The sequence below is a fragment of the Budorcas taxicolor genome, chromosome 16 (genome assembly GCF_023091745.1).
Source record: "Budorcas taxicolor isolate Tak-1 chromosome 16, Takin1.1, whole genome shotgun sequence".
NCBI classification, from domain to species: domain Eukaryota; kingdom Metazoa; phylum Chordata; class Mammalia; order Artiodactyla; family Bovidae; genus Budorcas; species Budorcas taxicolor.
Genome location: NC_068925.1, coordinates 27918752 through 27936713, shown reverse-complemented (window position 1 = coordinate 27936713; position 17962 = coordinate 27918752). Strand labels below are relative to the sequence as shown.

General features: G+C 51.4%; 1 protein-coding gene across 1 annotated transcript in view; it reads left to right on the top strand.

Moving 5' to 3' along the window:
• Positions 1–17962, top strand: part of CAPN8 (calpain 8) — a 75344-nt gene that overhangs the window by 47020 nt on the left and 10362 nt on the right. The window contains exons 7-14 of the mRNA XM_052654142.1: positions 246–331; positions 2676–2750; positions 3484–3644; positions 6659–6834; positions 11039–11050; positions 14000–14211; positions 15834–15870; positions 16169–16237. Coding sequence (XP_052510102.1) covers positions 246–331; positions 2676–2750; positions 3484–3644; positions 6659–6834; positions 11039–11050; positions 14000–14211; positions 15834–15870; positions 16169–16237 — 828 coding nt within the window. The remainder of the gene's footprint in view (positions 1–245; positions 332–2675; positions 2751–3483; positions 3645–6658; positions 6835–11038; positions 11051–13999; positions 14212–15833; positions 15871–16168; positions 16238–17962) is intronic.

Here is a 17962-nt window from a genome sequence, read left to right as displayed (position 1 = left end):
TCAGTCAACTATGGAATTTTAAGTCAGGTTAAAGCGACAGATGCTTGTTTTTTTTTATGCTAGACTCACTATTTATTCAACCAGATTGTGAAAAACAGAGCTAAGGCCTGAAAAAATGTGTGAAAAGAAGACATGTTTAGGGGCCTTTGAGGAATTGAATGCAAGTCCGCTCAGGTGTAGACACGAACGCAGGGCGGCAGGGGTGGGTGTGGAGATTCAGTTGCCTTTGTGTGTGGCCCTTGCAGGTGGATTTCCGGGGCTGTCCAGAGAGGCTGATCAGACTCCGGAACCCGTGGGGCGAAGTGGAGTGGAAGGGGGCCTGGAGCGACGAGTAGGTTCTCCCTTCCCTCCCTGTCTGTGCCCACCTCCCTCTGCGGGGAAGGCGTCAGGCAAAACGCGCGCAGTGATTCTGAGACCCCCAGGGCAGTGCGCTCGCAGCGCTTCCTGTCCGCAAATCACACAGCCTGTTTAGAAAACAACGTTAGACGGTTCCAGGTGGGGAAAAGCCAAACAAAACCCACTCAGCAGTAGTCTTTGATTCCTTGCTGTGCTCTGGCATTTGCAAGTTTGGCAGCTCAGTGGAATTTTACTTAGCGCCCGAGGGTTCACTTGTTTTCTGTGTACCACGGTGGTCATCCAAAGGTGAGACCCATCACTCTCGATCGAATTCTTTCCACTTCGCAAAGTCTGGTTACTCTGACAAAGGCCAAACCCCTCAGCACGAGGAAGAAACGCGCTTAGAAAGAGGAACTGAATCTTAGAGGTGCCACTGGCCGCCGCAGGCAGGAGGATGAACGGGACGGGTGCCCGCTCGCTGAGAGCTCATTTCTGGCGGGTACTGATCTCTCCGGACAAAGCCGTTAATGACTACTGGAGGGACCCAGGCCTCTCAGAGATGGTGCCTGAACCCAGACCTTCCGTGGTGTCCCGGGACAGCTGTGTTCTGGAACCAGTGCCACCGTGGTGCGGGAAGATGGAGAGAGCATGGTCTGGTTTCCGCCCTAGTTAGCGCTGCTGGCACGGGGGAGGCAGGTTGGCGCCGCTGGGGGTGGATGAGCACACACCAGTGTCATGGATGAAGAGCCGCCAGAAATGGGAATGGTCATACAAACACCCTCCCCAAAAAGCACATCCTTAAGCCTCATATGTACCCCATGTTCTGTCTGTACGGCATGAGGCCACCAGGGCTTTGGAAGGTAACTTTATTACTTTTATGAACTAATCACACATCATTACTGCTCTTAACTGCAGTCCTTCCCTTAGGTTTGTGTCCCGAAGAAACACAGGTCCCCAGGGCCACAGATGGCCTCCTGTATTAAAGACTTGTCATTCTACTGCCTGTGATGGAGCAAAACCCAAAACCTTAGTTCCACCAACTGCCCCAAAAGCGTGTCATGGCTGAATGAAATCAAAACCCTGAGTTTTGGCCATTTTAAGCAGCAGCTGTTTCCCAAGCTGTTGACAGGGTGTATGGGACTTCATCTCCTTTCCCTGATGCCGCTCAGTCTATAACAGGCTGGGACAGGTCCAGGGGTTCGAGGTGATGACTGGTGGGCCCCACCATCTGGAGACACAGCCTGGGGTGTTTATATATGGGTGTTGTAGGGGAGGGTGCTGCAGCTCTTTGAGATGCCCCCTAGCCTCAGCCCAATGTCTTTAAATTAAAAAAAAAATTTTTTTCCAGTTAGTTTCAAGAAACCAACTGGGATATTTAGGTCAGATCTCAACTTCTCCAACTTGTCTCCTAATCTTTGTTTATGACAAGCACATTCTGAGCTTTGGTTCTGATTCAGTGACTGTTTCCATGAATTACAGAGGCCCTGAGAGCTCCTCTGCCTGATCCTTAGGGGACCTGAGAGCCCCCCTGGAGGGAGAGGCTGGGCTTAGTCCTGGTGTTCATGCAGCCAAGGGGAGGTCTTCACGTTTTGCCAAAAGCATTCAGAGAAGGGATTTTTTTTTTTTTAAAGATGGATCTCGATGCTGCTTAGTTATTTAGACACTGCATACATATTTCAGGGAAACCTCACTTCTTAAAGGTCAGGTAGCTGGAGATGGCATTTGAACAAACTATGTGGGTATTGCCATGGAAAGGCTGCCAGCAGGGGGCCTCGCAGGGTGCCATTACTCCAGGGAAACTGTCACAGAACTGGGTGTGATTGGCAGGCTCGGCAAGGGGACTACGTTTATGTGTCCGAGATGCTTAGCCCCTCTCACGGTATCTTCACCTCAGATAAGCCAGAAGGATGTCTCCCCAGCTGAGAAGAGGAGGAGGTGGCCTTTCTCTGCTGGCCATTCTCACAGCTCTCCCCCCGGACTTGCCCAGGCCTGTGATCCAGGGCCTGGGGGGCTGAATCAGACGTGAATGTAGAACTTGGCTGGAGAGTGAAATTAGAGCAAAGCCATGGCCCAGGCTTCCTCCTGCTGCATGTCTGGGCTCACCCTGCTCGTGTGCCTGTGGAGTCCCGTCCCTTCCCCAGCTGCACCCCCTACCGTCTCATACCCTCCCCACCTCAGTCATTTCAGTATCCCCCACGTTTGGGGTTGGTGGTGGGGCTGGGAGCTGGGGAGGGTAGGAAGCTGAGAGCTGCAGTAAACAGCTTGCTCTGCAGCAAGCTCTTCAAGAACCATCACCTCTGCTTCCTTAAAAAACAACAACTTTATTCTTTCTTTCCCAGTGCACCGGAGTGGAATTACATAGACCCCAGGCAGAAAGAACAGCTGGGCAAGAAAGCCGAGGATGGAGAGTTTTGGTGAGAGGGTCTGCAGGAGTGCTGTCCTCTTGGCTGTGGGTTCCTTCCTGGTTTGCACATGGGCAGTTCTCTCCAGGTGTTCCAGGAAGTCAAGGTGGTTTCCGGCCAGGGGGCTTCTTTCTTCTTCCCCTTTTACTCCAGTAAAAGGTAGAAACCAAGATATCTGGGCCTCAACATGGATTAGCTATGAACCTGACTTTCTCAGTTTCTGTATATTTTCAAAGTCCAAGGTTTAGATTAGCATCAAAATACGATAACTTCCTTCACTCCCTAAGGAAGATAATACGGACACGGTTAGACTGTGTGGCTTAGGGACCATCTCTAGGCTGAACACCAATCAGAGTTAACCAGTCACCTCGAGGTGGTGACCTGGTTCATTTTACTTCCCAGGGTCTCTGCAGTTTACGGTTCAGTCTCTTTGCTGGTTGGTTGAATATACGAGGGGAGCTTTTTAAGAACAGAGATGCAAGCAATAGTGAGGAAGTTGCCAATACTGTACACTTTCTTCACTGCTGTTAAAATACCATTGTTTGACTGGTAAATTATAAGTCATTTAAAAAGAAATAGTGAGACATTTAGCCAATGATCACTGCATATTTGTACAGTGGCGTGTAGGAAAGATTTAGTTGGCCCATGGCCTCTGTTCTGTCCTGTGCCCACTGGGCCACACCTTCCAACCACCTTTCCAGCCCAGCTCTCTTGACCAAGAGCTCACTGATCCCTTTGCCCCCAGGATGTCTTTTTCGGATTTCTTGAGGCAGTTCTCTCGGCTGGAGATCTGCAACCTGTCCCTGGACTCACTGAGCAGTGAGGAGGTGCACAAGTGGAGCCTGGTGCTGTTCAATGGGCGCTGGACTCGGGGCTCCACGGCTGGAGGCTGCCAGAACTACCCAGGTGAGATGGGGGGAGGAGGGTAATGCTGTGTCCACCTTGTCTTCTGTATTGTCCTCCCTGGGCTGGACATCCTTATCCGTTAATCTTGGGACAGTGCCTTTGCACTCTGTCCTCTGGCTCCTGACACCACGTGGTGGCCCAGCCTCTTTCTGGGGCTTGGAGGCCAAGGCAGCAGGGGTGGGTGGTGACTCTGCAGCCCCTTACCTGCGGCTCGATCTCAGCATCTCTGTGTGTTCAGACTTTCTGCCCCTTGCCCCCAAAGGCTATTCTTCTTTGTACTAACCATGCACTTGGCATCCTGCACCAAGGTCTCTTGTTCTTCTCTGGGGCTTCCTCCATCTCCACCCGGCCCAGCTGGCTGGCACTGGCCCACTGCGCCCTAGGACAGGTGCAGTGCCACTGTGTCAGGAGACCACATCCGAGTGGCTGTTCTGCTTTGTTGTACCTAAGTTGGAGGTGGCGGGGCCTGACAGCCTGATCAGGGGTGGTCACACGCAGGGCGTGGGAGTGGCCACTCTCTGCTCCCCCTGGGAGTCATCAGAGCACCCTCCCTGGTGGGGAGAGTCTGGTGCAAACCACTGCTGCTGTGCTAACCTGGGCCCTCATCCTTAAAGGTGGGAAGCCTTCCCGTTGGCGGGAGATCACTAATGTCTACACATACAGGCTCCTCCTAGGTCGAATCACCTGAGGCAGCAGCAGAGGAAGAAACTCCGAAAAACAGCCCCACAGCTCTCAGGAGAAATGAAAGAAAGCAAAACCCGCCCTCTCCACTTCCCACCTCCCCAGGCTCCATGCTCCCTCTCTTAGTTTGATGTTGACATTGTTGATGGACGTATAAGCGCTGGGCTTCGTTCTCAAGACGGAGCTCAGTGCAGGCCTGTGCTCAGGGTGTGGAAGCAGCATTAGAACAAAGTCCCACGTGGGTGGAATCCTGGGGCTTGACTGGGTCTCTGGTTCTTTGTCCCCCTCCAACCTAAGCTCCCATTTCTGATGGCCAAGATGAACACTGAGCAGAGACGGAGGAGGGAGTTCCTTTCATGCCACAGTTGCTCAGACGCTCAGTCTAATGGCTCTGGGACCCTGGGAGGGTCATTTCCCTGTTCTAAGCTTCAATTTCCCAATAGTCAAAGTGGAGGGATAATACTAGCTTTTGGAAGTGCTTTGTAAACGGTGTAGTGTTATACAAATGGGATGTATTATTTTTATGACCCATTCTCTTCTTCGAACTCCGTTAAGGAGTAAACAAAAATATGTAGGGATTGCAGTGATGTTGCATTTGGGAGAAATTAAAATATGCTCACCATTAGCAAGCTCTTAGAAAATGTGTTGGAAATTTGCATGGATCGTTTTTTTGGGAGCTTTGCACTGTAGGGGGTGCCTAAGGTATCTGTATGCACGAAATTGCGACCCCATCTGTGCCGCCAGCTAGCTGTCGAGAAGAGATGGATGGTTCCTGCCCTTTGGTAATGATGTAAGTACAGAAGATTGCAGAATTGTCTCTGGCTCCTCTGGAGTCGGCAGATATTTGGCTTTAAAATCTACACACTTGTGTCCTAAAAAAAAATAAATAAATAAAAATGGAAGTGGAGGTTCTGGGAAGGTGGGATTGTAATTTTATTGTTAAGAAAGTATAATAACCAGTGGCTGTTGGTCATTTGTGAAAGCCTTGTTATTTCATCAAATTGGACCCTTATTTAGAGGATCCCTTCTTCTCCTACTACTCCCCGCCCCCTGCCCCCTGCCCTGCCTGCCCCCAGGCACATCATTATTGACATTGTTGAGGCCCTGGCATGGAGATGGCCCATCGAGCCCGTCTTCCTCAATTATGTTCTGCTACTTGAGTCTGACATAGAATTGCTGTCTGCCCCTGGGTGACCCATTTGCCCTCTCTGTGCCTTACCTTGTACAGTCGCTATTTGGAGAGATTTTTCTTAAAAGATTATATTTGAAATGAAGCAGTCTTTTAAAATATCCACAGGTGGTGTGGCAGACATGCTTCTTAATCGCCAGTTAGGCTTCCCAGGTGGTGCTAGTGGTAAAGAGCCCGCCTGCCAGTGCAGGAGACATAAGACACTTAGGTTTGATCTTTGGGTCAGGAAGATCCCCCGCAGGAGAGCATGGCAACCCTCTTCAGTATTCCTGCCTGGAGAATCCCATGGACAGAGGAGCTTGGTGGGCTCTGGTCCATGGGGCCACAAAGAGCTGGAGACTACTGAAGTGACTTGAAGTGCTAGTCAACTCAGTTGTGTCCAACTCTTTGCGACACCATGAACTATAGCCCACTGGGTTCCTCCATTCATGGGATTCCCCGACAAGAGCATTGGAGTGGGTTGCCACTTCCTTCTCCACTGTACCCTTGAGGGAGTGTATCTCATCACTGGCTGCAATGCCGAATCATCTAGAGAGGCCTCGGGGCCTCTGGACAGAGGATCTGTAACCAGGACTGTTTCAGGCTGTGATCTGAAGCAGGGGCCCATCAGATGGGGCTTCCTGGGGGCAAGAGTGGTCATCTTTACAGCCTGTCAGGAGAGGCCCCCTTGGTTCCTAGTCTTCACTGGACTTTTCTCATCTGAGCCGGAGACCTGCTTGTTCCCCAGACACCTCCTTTCTCCAGGAGTTGGGCTCATCTTCACAGGCCAGGAGCTGGGAACAAGGAGATGTTAACCATTTCCCCAGGAAGACGTGGCCTTTCCCAGAGGGACCTCGTGTAGCCCTGGGACCTCGGGACCTTGAATATCCCAGTCAAGCATATCAGGGCCCCTGGTTGATGAAATGGACAAGTGCAAAGTTTGCACATGCTGGGGGTGTGTGTGTGCTGGTATGTGGGCAGGGTAGGGAGATAGGAGGAAATGCCGATGACCTTGGGAAGCAATCTTGCTGAGGCCTGCTTACCTGGCACAGTTTGGCCAGAGTTATGTTTTCTGGGGATGATCACAGTTCCTCCCTTTCATTCTGTTCTTCCTGATCTCCTCACCTGCCTTGTGGGGAACCACCGTCTCCTGGGTGACTTCCAGCCACTTACTGGACCAATCCCCAGTTCAAAATCCATCTGGATGAGGTGGACGATCACCAGGAGGAGAGCGTCAGTGAACCCTGCTGCACGGTACTGCTGGGGCTGTTGCAGAAGAATCGCCGGCGACAGAAGAGGATGGGACAGGGCATGCTCAGCATCGGCTATGCTGTCTACAAGGTACTCTGCAGCTGGAGTCAGCCATCATGGCACACCTAATGTCTTTGGTCAGAATATTTTGGCCAGCAATTGAAGTGCATCTTTCTTTTTGTTTGGCTGTTCCTAATCAAGCTTTTTCCGTGCTCCCCTAAAATGCTTCTCTCAATGGCCTCACTGAGGCCTGAATTTCACAATTAGAGATTCATTCCTTTGGCTTAAATCTCTATTATTAACATCGAGATGTGTAATTCATTAAACTTTTCCCTGTCATTGCCTGTTCAGTGTAAACATACTTATTAGACTCTTTCCAGGTATAGGCTTCTCAGGGGACAGGAGCCAAGAAGGTGACACAGGAGTTTGAGGACATCACAGAGTAGGGACAGGGAAGCTGGTTATGGAAGCCAAAGACAAACACCCTCCTCTTGGGGTAACCCCAAGACACTTGTTGGGACACACCAGGCTGGGGTAAAAGGAGCCACAGGTCATTTTCAGTTCTGGTATCTCTGGACTGAAGGTCATAGCTGGCTCTTGGCCCAGGCTGCAGTGCCTGGCTTAATACCCCAATTTGCCCCGGTAACCACCTCAGTATAGATTTCACAGCCTCACAGATATGTTCGAGCAAGACCTCTGGGTCTTGATAAGCCTAGCCAGGGTCAAATTGGAATCCACTTTTTAATACAGGCAAAGACTTTCTATAATGAATTCTGGAGGGATTCGTGGTGGTTGTTTTGATAGATTTTTGTTAAAAATGAATTTCTTGGGAAAAATACAAGTCTAATCAGAAGGACCAAGAGCTGGCTGGAGGCCCAACACCTCAGTATAAATTACTGCATGAAAAAGAAGTATTATAATAAGAAACCAGTAAGGAAAATTGTGACTGTTAAGCTCATACAACTTCCAGCCCCTTTCTTTCTCTTATTTAGGAACTTAGGGCTTTAGAGTTTAGGGGGTGTGTGTGTGTGTGTGTGTGTGTGTATTTTGTGTTGAAGAAATGGGGAATTGAAAAATAATTGCTGTTTGATGGCTGGAGAAAAGAATTTCAAATAAATAAGCTCCAGTTCTATTCCAGCTTAGCCCTTCCACCTCCACCTAGAATGTAAGTAGTACTCAACCAGATTCTTTTTTTATAGAAAGTGAAAGTGTTAGTCACTCAGTCATGTCCGACTCTTTGTGATCCCATGGACTGTAGCCAGCCAGGTTCCTCTGTCCATGGAATTCTTCAGGCAAGAATACTGGAGAGGGTTGCCATTCCCTTCTCCAGGGGATCTTCCTGACCCAGGGATCGAACCCAGGTTCCCCGCATTGCAGGCAGATTCTTTGTCAAAACTGAAGAAGCACTTAGCCCGTGCATATCAATTCAACCCATCTTTAGTGTGTATCCACCAGGTCCCTTGCTGAAGGCTGAGATGCAGAGGAATAGCACAAGGTTATTGCCCTCAAGGTGTTCATAATCTCAAGGGGAAAACCACACACACACACACACACACACCACTAACTGTGGGGTGGTCAGATCTGCTGTGATGAGGACCCACACTGTGGGCTGAGGCCTCCTCAGAGAGGGACAGCTTCGTGAAGACTTTGATCAGGGCATCAAAAAGTGAGCTGGATTTCAAAGATGAATGAGGGAGAACTTTCCAGCCACAGGGGGACAGCGTGTGCTTCTTGACAGCAGGAGAGAAAGCGACAGTTTTGGAGAGTGAGCAGCAGGCAGGTATGGCCGAAGGGTGGGCTGCAACAGGGGCTGTGGCCACCAGCTTTCATCCACAGGGTCTACCTTCTCTAACAGGATCAGAAAAGCTTTCTTTCTTTGGAACATGAGCTAACGCACGGAAATAGCTTTGTGGGCATGGCATTTGCTCTCATAAATAATATATACAGCATGTCAGTTTTTCAGACATCAGTTTATAGCTGCTTTTAAAATAACGCCATGTATGTGATCTGTGGACCTGCTTATAGCCAGAGGCTTCTAATCTAGAGCATGACATCTGTGAACACAAACTTTAGGGTTAGGATGAGGGCATGTGCAGCACTGTAGGGATGTCTGAGGGTGGAGGCAGTGTCTGGGCTTGTTCAAAGGACCTCGTGTTGGACAGAGGGAGTGCAGGGGTTGTAGGGGGTACTGTTCTCTGACCCTTGGAACTGCCTTCTCTGGCTTTGAAAGTATTAGCCGCTGAGTCATGTCCAACTCTTTGCGACCCCATGGACTGTAGCCCACCAGGCTCCTCTGTCCGTGGGATTCTTCAGGCAAGAAGACTGGAGTGGGTTGCCATTTCCTTCTCCAGGTGATCTTCCCGATGCAGGAATTGAACCCCTATCTCTTATGTCTCCTGCATTGGCAGGTGGGTTCTTTACTGCTAGCGCCACCTGGGAAGCAACCCCCGCCCCACCCCCCCCGCCCCCACCCCCCCCACCTTTCTGGCTTTAACTGTCTGTAAACTGGAGTCTGGCTTGAGGTTGGGAACTTGACACTGATTGAGAAGCAGCCAGAAAGCCCCGAAGGCTAAAGAGCCCTGCTTGTCTGGCCTCCATTCTCTCCCCTGTTATCTTCCTGTGGTGACAACAGGCTCCTGCCAGGCAGCCCTGTCATTTGCATTCAGGATCCTACATTTCAAAGGTGACTGTCCCCTTCCATCCATCAATGGGCGAGGCTGGCCTTGTCTTCTGCCTGGATACTGCCTGGCTCTGTTCCTGTCCAGGGACTCTTGGCTGTGGTTTCAGAGCATATTGCCCGAGGTGGTGGGCAGGTTAAATGGAAAGACCTCTGAGGTGGTTAAGGGAGTCTCTGCTGAGTGGGTGGTGAAGGCGGTTAGACAGGTACTAGGAGGCAGTCCCCTGAGGACCTCTGCTCTCCCGGACAGCCAGGGCCTCTGCATGGGGGATCTCAGCTTTAGACGCAAAGTCAGAGAAGTGCCAGTGGCCCCAGACTTTTCCATCTCTGCTGCCAGTTATAAACGGGGGCTCCAGAGTGAGGATGCCAGCTGATACAGATTTCCTTTTTTTCCTTCAGTGTTGGCAGTTGCCCACAGACCTAAGCCACAAACAATGCCCTTCCGGCTCTTCTGGTCTAAACAGCCTGTGTGGCAGGGGCCACGTTGGGGGTTGAACCTTCTCTCTATCTGGGCACGTGGGGCCTCCCACTCTGCATCCGAGATCTCCTGTGGGCATCACAGTTTCCAGCTGCAAATAACAGACCCAGCTAGACTAGGGGCTTCCCTGGTGGCTCAGCTGGTAAAGAAACCGCCTGCAATGTGGGAGACCTGGGTTTGACCCCTGGGTTGGGAAGATCCCCTGGAGGAGGGATAGGCTACCCACTCCAGTATTCTTGGGCTTCCCTGGTGGCTCAGATGGTAAAGAATCCACCCGCAATTCAGGAGGCCTGGGTTCAATCTCTGGGTTGGGAAGATCCCCTGGAGGAGGGCATGGCAACCCACTCCAGTATTCTTTCCTGGAGAATCCCTATGGACAGGGGAGTCTGGTGGGCTACAGTCTATGGGGTCGGAAAGAGTTGGTCACGGCTGAGTGATTAAGCACGCACACAGACTAGTGAAAAGGAATCTACCAGCTCATGTAAGCAAACCCAGAGAACGACAGGAATGCTTGGGACAGGGGACTTGCCTGCTCTCAGGACCCTTTATCTCCACATCTGCCCTCTGGTGTCAATGCCATCCTCCCGGACTTGCTTTCTGCACAATCTCCCTAATGTCGTCCACGTAAAAGAAGAACCCTCTTCCCTTAGTTCCAATTCGAAAATCATAGCGAAGTCTCTGATGGACTCGACTTGGGTCACGTGCCTCTTCCTGGACCAATCCCTGTAGTGAATGGTGATTAAATTATGTCTTGACTTGAGTGACACCCTCTTCTGGACAAGTCCTTGATCTGGAGCCCAGGTCTGTAGGCCTGTAAGATGTTAGTTCTCATGTAAACCCCAAGGCTATTACTCTTAAAACATTTGGGATCCTGGTAGATTACACAACAAGAAAATTAAGTAGAACTCTTTTTTTCCCTTTCTTTCAGATTTCTAGGGCTCACTAGTCTACAGATGGTCTTGCTCTTCAACAATGACTTTCCAGGTTCAGAAATGCTGATGAGTCTCTCACTTTAGCACAGGCCTCCTCCCACTGGCCCAGGACTGCACAGTCTGCGCTAGATGTGGGGAGGGACGAAACACCACAAGGGGAGGGGCGAGGCACCCTTGGGTGACCTGTTCTTTTCTCCTTTCCTGTAGATACCCAAAGAGGTATGTTCATGCTGATGGAGATGTCCCCTCTTTGGTAAGGAAGAGCTGGGCAGCCTCTACAGATGGGCACCTGGCGACATCAGCTTCCTCTGATGGAAGCTGGCTCTCCCACAGACCAACTCTACAGGATCTGGTGAGCTGGTAACCTTGAGACCTGGTAAAGATATTTGGGACCCACCCGCCAAGAAGGGCACAGTGGTAACCCTTGCCCCCTGTGTGCCTGGTGCTCTGATCCAAACAAGATGACTGTAGCTCACTCAGGCTCCTGTTTATCTAGCTAACAGGAATAAATGCCCTCGTGTCTGATAAGAAAAGGAAGCACCAGTTTTATCTTTTTGGCTCCTGGCTGTTCCTGTGCTCCTCAGTGATTTACAGCTGGGTTTGAGAGAAACGTCATCAAGGTCTTCCTTACCTCTGGGGTTTCCTGCTGCCGTCCCAGACCTCAGCCAGCAATGCCAGTGGCCTCATGGGCAGGGGCTGGTAGGGCACACTTGTAAGAGTGCCTTGTCCACGCAGCTGGTACCCAGTCAGGTCCCAGCTCATCCCAACCCGGCAGGCCTCCCCTCGGCTGCACGCTGGGGATACCAGGCAACTCAGACATCTCATGCCCTGAGCAATTGTAGCAGAACCTCTGTGGTAATTCCAATGTGCAGCTGAGGTTAGGAAATGCTTCTGTCTGGAGTTCCCCCAGCCAGAGTCTGTTATTCTAGTTATGTAGAAGTACGTTTGCCCTGCTGTGCTTACCCCTCCCCCCCGGGTTCTCAACCTTGGCCACCTGGTAGCATGTGCCAGTGAAGCCCAAGTTCACAGGCTCCAGCCCATGCCTTGTTCCAAAGGTGCTGACTACTGATCTACCCTGCCCGTTGACTCCCAAATGCATATTATTGGTTATGACGGCGACAGAAAAGGGGGTATGAAAAGGGGGTATGGATGATTCAAGGCAAGCCCTTGTCACCACTCAAAAGTAATTAAACAGACTTGTGTTAAGTCTGATGGGTGGTGATTCCCACCAGAAATGGCTAGTTCCTGGGAGAGGCCCCTCTGCACGCCTGGAGAAGCCTCTACCTGCAGAGTTTCCCTGTGCCCTCTGAGTGACTCTGTGGATCCCGTGATCCCCAAGTGGTGTGGAATCTTTGGTCAGTGGTTCCGAACCACTGCTCAGAAGCCCCTGGGGGTTTGTGAAAGCATTAGCCCACTGCCCCCCACCCCAGAATCTCTGAGTCTGTAGGTCTGGTGTGGGGCTCAAGAACTTGCGTTCCCAGCGAGTCCCCCAGGGCTGCTCATGCTGGTCCTGGGCCCACACACTGGTGGCTGGGCCAGGCCACAGGGAGGTGCGAGAGCCGGGAGCCTGGAGCACGTGTGTGTAGAGTCTCCAGTAAGACGGAGGGGTACCAGCTCCTTCCTCTGTGTTCTCCATCTCTCACTCTGGCCTCCCGAATGAGGCTTCTGTAATCTGTCCCAGCCCTCGGTTCTTACTAGAACTCGATTTGCCTTTCTCCCAACACAACCCCCACCCCCACTTCTACGTTACTGGTACCTCCCCCTGCTGATTGCTCTCATCAGGGACGGCAAGAATGACATTTATCCCAGTAATGCTTAGACTTGGCCAAGACCTTGCTGGCATGCCCCCAGAGTATAAAAATTTTCAGGGAGGGATCCCAAGGCTGTGGCTGCCCTTGCACCCAGGTCATCAGGTGCTCACTGGTGGGTCCTGTGGGGTCCTGACCAGGGCAGTGGGGGCTGGTGGCCCTGCCTTCCTCCCCTGTTTAGCAGACCTGGGATCTAAAGAGGGTCTGGTGACCATGAGTGGACACTGTGAGTCTGGGGTAGGCAATCCAGCTCCAGGTCACACAGAAGTCACTGCCCTTGTAGCTTACCAGCACCTGCCCTCTGCCACAGGTATCTTGATGAAGATTGATCATAAAATACAGTGCTAAGGGGAGGCTTAATTACAGCAATCATAACGTGGGCACCTATGTTTTCGAAGCACTCTGCAGCCACTAATTAGCTGGTGTCATCACTCCTAGCCTCCGCCTCCCTCCAACAAACAAGTGGGTTATGGGAGCATCTTTTCCCTCAGATGAGAGCCAAGGCACCAAGGGAGGTCTGGCTGTGGCCGCCTCCTCTGTCTGCCTCCCTGACTGTCCAGCCTAATGCCCTGGTTACCTGGCAGGGCAATTTCCCCAGCCAGATAAAGATGAACAGGTCCTTCTGGCTGCTGATGCTTGAGAACTGGGATTTAAGCCACAGGCCTGTACTGGGTAGCTCAGAGCCACTCCCCAGGTATAGATGCTGAGAAAGAGTCTGTTGGGTTCAATGAGGGGTGATTCACAAGGACAAATATCCAGAGAGAAGCCAAGCACACAATGGAGACCCTGTTGACCAACCTTTACTTAGCTGGGAAGAGGGCAAGGGGTCTGGCCAAGGTTGTGTAGTCAAGGTCAGTTCCTCGACTGGGGGCCGGGCACCCAGAAGGTGTTCAGAATGCACCTGCTGCTGGACACAGGGTGAGTTTGCAGAGTCCAAGGGCTATGGATTCTGTCAGTCAGTCAGTTCAGTCGCTCAGTCGTGTCCGACTCTTAGACCCTGCAAAGAGTGAACCGCAGCACGCCAGGCCTCCCTGTCCATCGCCAACTCCCAGAGTTTACTCAGACTCATCTCCATTGAGTCGGTGATGCCATCCAACCATCTCATCCTCTGTCGTCCGCGTCTCCTCCTGCCCTCAATCTTTCCCAGCATCAGGGTCTTTTCCAATGAGTCAGCTCTTCGCATCAGGTGGCCAAAGTATTGGAGTTTCAGCTTCAACATCGGTCCTTCCAATGAATACCCGGGATTCTTAGCCCAGGGTTAAAACTCAGCGAGCCCAAAATCAACGCAATAGAGCCCAGCTCCGCGGCCCTCATCTTCCAGGATGTGGGCAGACACTGACCCCGATGTTGCTCTGCGCAGCTGGAGAGTCACACGGACGCGCACCTGGGCCGGGACTTCTTCCTGGGCCGCCCGCCCGCTGCCCGCTCCAGCACCTACGTCAACCTGCGCGAAGTCTCGGCGCGCGTGCGGCTGCCCCCCGGGGAGTACGTGGTGGTGCCGGCCACCTTCGAGCCCTTCCAGGACGGCGACTTTTGCCTGAGGGTGTTCTCGGAGAAAAAGGCCAAGGCCCTGTGCGTGTCCTTCCCCTGCGGGCTGGTGGCAGGGGCCGCAGAGGGAGCTGGCCCCGCGAGGGTGCAGGGCGCTGTCGGTGTGTGGGACCCACCCCCGGCCCCCGGAGGAAATCTGTTGCCCCTGCAAGGGTTCTTCATTAGGGGGCCCCCTCCTGCTCCTCCACGTTGGTCTGTAGGAGGGGAAGAGTTTTCCTTCTAAAAAGATCAAGAGAGGGCATCAGTAACAGCTGGGTGAGAGCATTTTCCTCCCAGTGGGGAGGGCGCCACATAGAGGAGGAGCTGGGTGAGAACACTGCCTTTTCCCTTATACTCGTCTTACACACCACACACTCATACGCCACATACACACATCACACACGCACACGCTGCATGTACCATGCACACCGACGTCACATACACACACCACACACACCCATATCACACACCACACATATATGATGCATGCACATCTCACATACACACACCACACACACATGCCACACACACCCCATATACTGTGCACCTGCATACCGACCCATTACAGACATACCACACATGCCACACACACACCATGCGCACATACACACATACCATACATACAGGCAGACTGCGTGTCCCTTACATATATATACCACGCATACATGCCATACGCACACCTGACATATACTTTCTGGACATACTTCACATATACCACACACCTATACACCACACACATACTGCATATACACATAAAACCACACACACACAAACACCACATACACACACTTAACACATAGTATAGCTGCCCGTACCACACACACACCACACACACACACACCACACACACACACAACATACACACGACACCACACACACACCCACACACCAACACACACCATACACCCACACACCACACACGTACCCCATATACTGTGCACCTTCCTACCAACACAGTACAGACATACCACACACACTACATACACACTGTGTGCACATACACACATGGCATACATACATGCAGATTACATATCCCTTACATATATATACTACACATACACCACAAACACACCATACACACACCTGATATACACACATCACATGTATCACACACATACACACCACACACATACTACCTACACACATAAAACCACACACAAACACCACGTACACACACTTAACATGTAGTATCATCCCCCCACACCACACACACACACACACACACACACACACACACACACACTGCCCCACATACCGTGTACATGTATGCATGGACTCATGGGTTGTGGGCTTGGTGACTCATTCCCCAGATACCGTTTCAGCAGGGATTCACATAGCTGGGAAGATGAGATTAGTAACTGGGAAAGGTGGGGAGAGGATTCCTCAGAAGAGTAGTCCTCCAGGGTGAACATTCTGGATTCCATGAAGGGCCCACTGAACTTGGCAGCTCTTGTCGCTGGTGAAAACTCAGGGTGGGGTGGGAGTTGGAGGCATGAAGGGAGGGATCCTGGTTCAGTTTACGCAGTTTGGTGATAGTAGGAACCAGGTCTTCTGCTGGGAAGCTGGTCCCTCAGCTGGGCCACAGACTTCCTGAAAGAACCTAGCCTTTAGCTATATGTTTTGTTAATCCTTACCCATGTTTGCTATTTCCTTTCTCTGTGTTTCAGGGAAATTGGGGATGTGGTAGTTGGAAACCCACATGAGGTATGCTACCTTTAAAACGCCAAGCTCTGACACTGACCTGTAGCAGTCATTCGGGGCTTCTTATTGGTTGCCTAGGAATCCCCTCAACCCCTGAGCCTGGCTGGATGGGAAGCTCCTGGGGCCAGGACCCTGGACCCCTCCTGTTTATCACCATGCCCCGCCTCATCCCCACCTAGTGCCCAGCACACAACAGACCAGCGACAGATGTAGTGAATGATGCATAGATGAATTTTAAATCTTCATCTTTCATTTTTCTCAGTGAGTCCCATCTTAACTTTGTAACTGCCCCGCCTTTTAGCCACGACCCAGCGAGGTGGAGCAAGAAGATGGCCAGCTGAGGAGCCTGTTTGAGAAGTTTGCCGGGAAGGTGAGTGGAGGGCGAACACGAGCTCCCACACGGGCAGGAGAGTGTTCGAGAAAGCTCAGGTCACCTGAGTCTTTTGTTGTTTGCATCTCCTTGAATAGCAAGGGCCACAGGTCTTAGGCCTCCCAGGTCTGTCTGTTGCCTCTTCCTGTCTGAAGCCTGAGGTCTTTCCTGCACTGCTGGCGAGAGGACTGTGGGGTTGACCACGGCCAGTTTTCTTGCTGTGTCGTCTTGCATTTTGAGAAAGTAGAAAATTTGAATCTCCAGGTCCTGCCAAAAGCCTTTCTGTGTGTAAACTGACCCTGGCGGATCGGAGCCCTGACTAGAAAACCAAGAGGCAAAACTTCCCGATATCCTTCAGAGATGAGAGGAATCGCCCAGCCCAGGTGGCCGGCAGCTCAGTCAACCAGGCCTGGGCTAAGTGCTTCATGTCCTGCTGCCTCGCCTGCCCCCAGGGACACCGGCGGAGCTGGGCTTGTGGGAGTCAAGCTTGGCCCAGATGCCAGCGCCGCTCGGGGGCTTGTGGAGCTGGTGTGCCCACTGCTCCTTCCAGCCCCGTCCTGCTGACTTGGCTTATTGTGATTCTGGTCCTGAGGCGCTGTAAGTCAGAGCAGACTCCAGACTCCGAGTGTCACAACTGGCCCCATAAATACAGTGAATGCACTGCTCTTTGAAGGATAATAGGTTTGCCAGAGGGCCTGGAAAGGCGTCCATCATCTTGGACTGCTATAACAAGGTACCACAGACTGGAAAGCGTTTGAACAACAGAAGTTTATTTCTCACAGTTCTGGAGGCTAGCAGTCTGAGATCAGGGTGTTGGCCTGGTCAGATTCTGGGGAGGGCTGTCTTCTAACTTGCGGACTCACGTCTCACTGTCTCATGTGGCAGAAAGAGGATTAGGAATCCATCTGGGGTCCCTTTTGTAAAGGCACTAATTCCACTCACGAGGGCTCCACCCTCATGACCTAATCACCTCCCAAAGGTCCCTCCTCCTATACTTTAATATTGGGGGTTGGATTTCAACATACAAATTTTGGAGGATGCAAACATTCGTTCTGTAACAGAAGGAGAAAAACAATGCTCTCCACCCTTGGAAAGCTCTGAGCCACTTTATAGACTTAAGGACGGAGTAGAAGAAAATACTTTAAAATCCCTGGCAGAAAATAAAACCTGGGAACACAATTCCTTTATATAGCCATTAAAGAAGGCTTTGCAAAATTGAGGCAATTTATGTTTTAGATAGACACTTAGACCAATGTTTTGGCTAACAAAACCTTGTTGCCTTAGCTTCCAAGGGACCATATTTTATTTGGAACATCAAGACTGATAACAAAATGAAAGCTCCTATTTGTGTAGTTCTTCATGTACCTTATCTTTTCTCTCTTGCCTGGTGGGGCAATATCAGTCACTGTCACTGTTCTCCTGGTGCAGGGTCGGGCCCAGAGAGGTTAAGGAGCTGGCTGGGACATGAGGCCTTGTGAAGGACAATCAAGGTCTCAACAGCCCATTCTTGGCCTGGAGGCTTTTCAGGATGTCCCCAGGTCTTATTATTGAGGCTGACCATTCTGTGCCTGAATGAGGCCAGCTGCACTCACAGGCAAGCTCACAGCTCCCACCTCGCTTATTTCTAGTCGAGCAGCTTGGGCCTGGCTGGTGGAAGAGGGGAGAAATGGGGCCCCGTGCAGACAAGTGTTAAGACCACACCTCACCAGGGGAAGTGACGTGGCT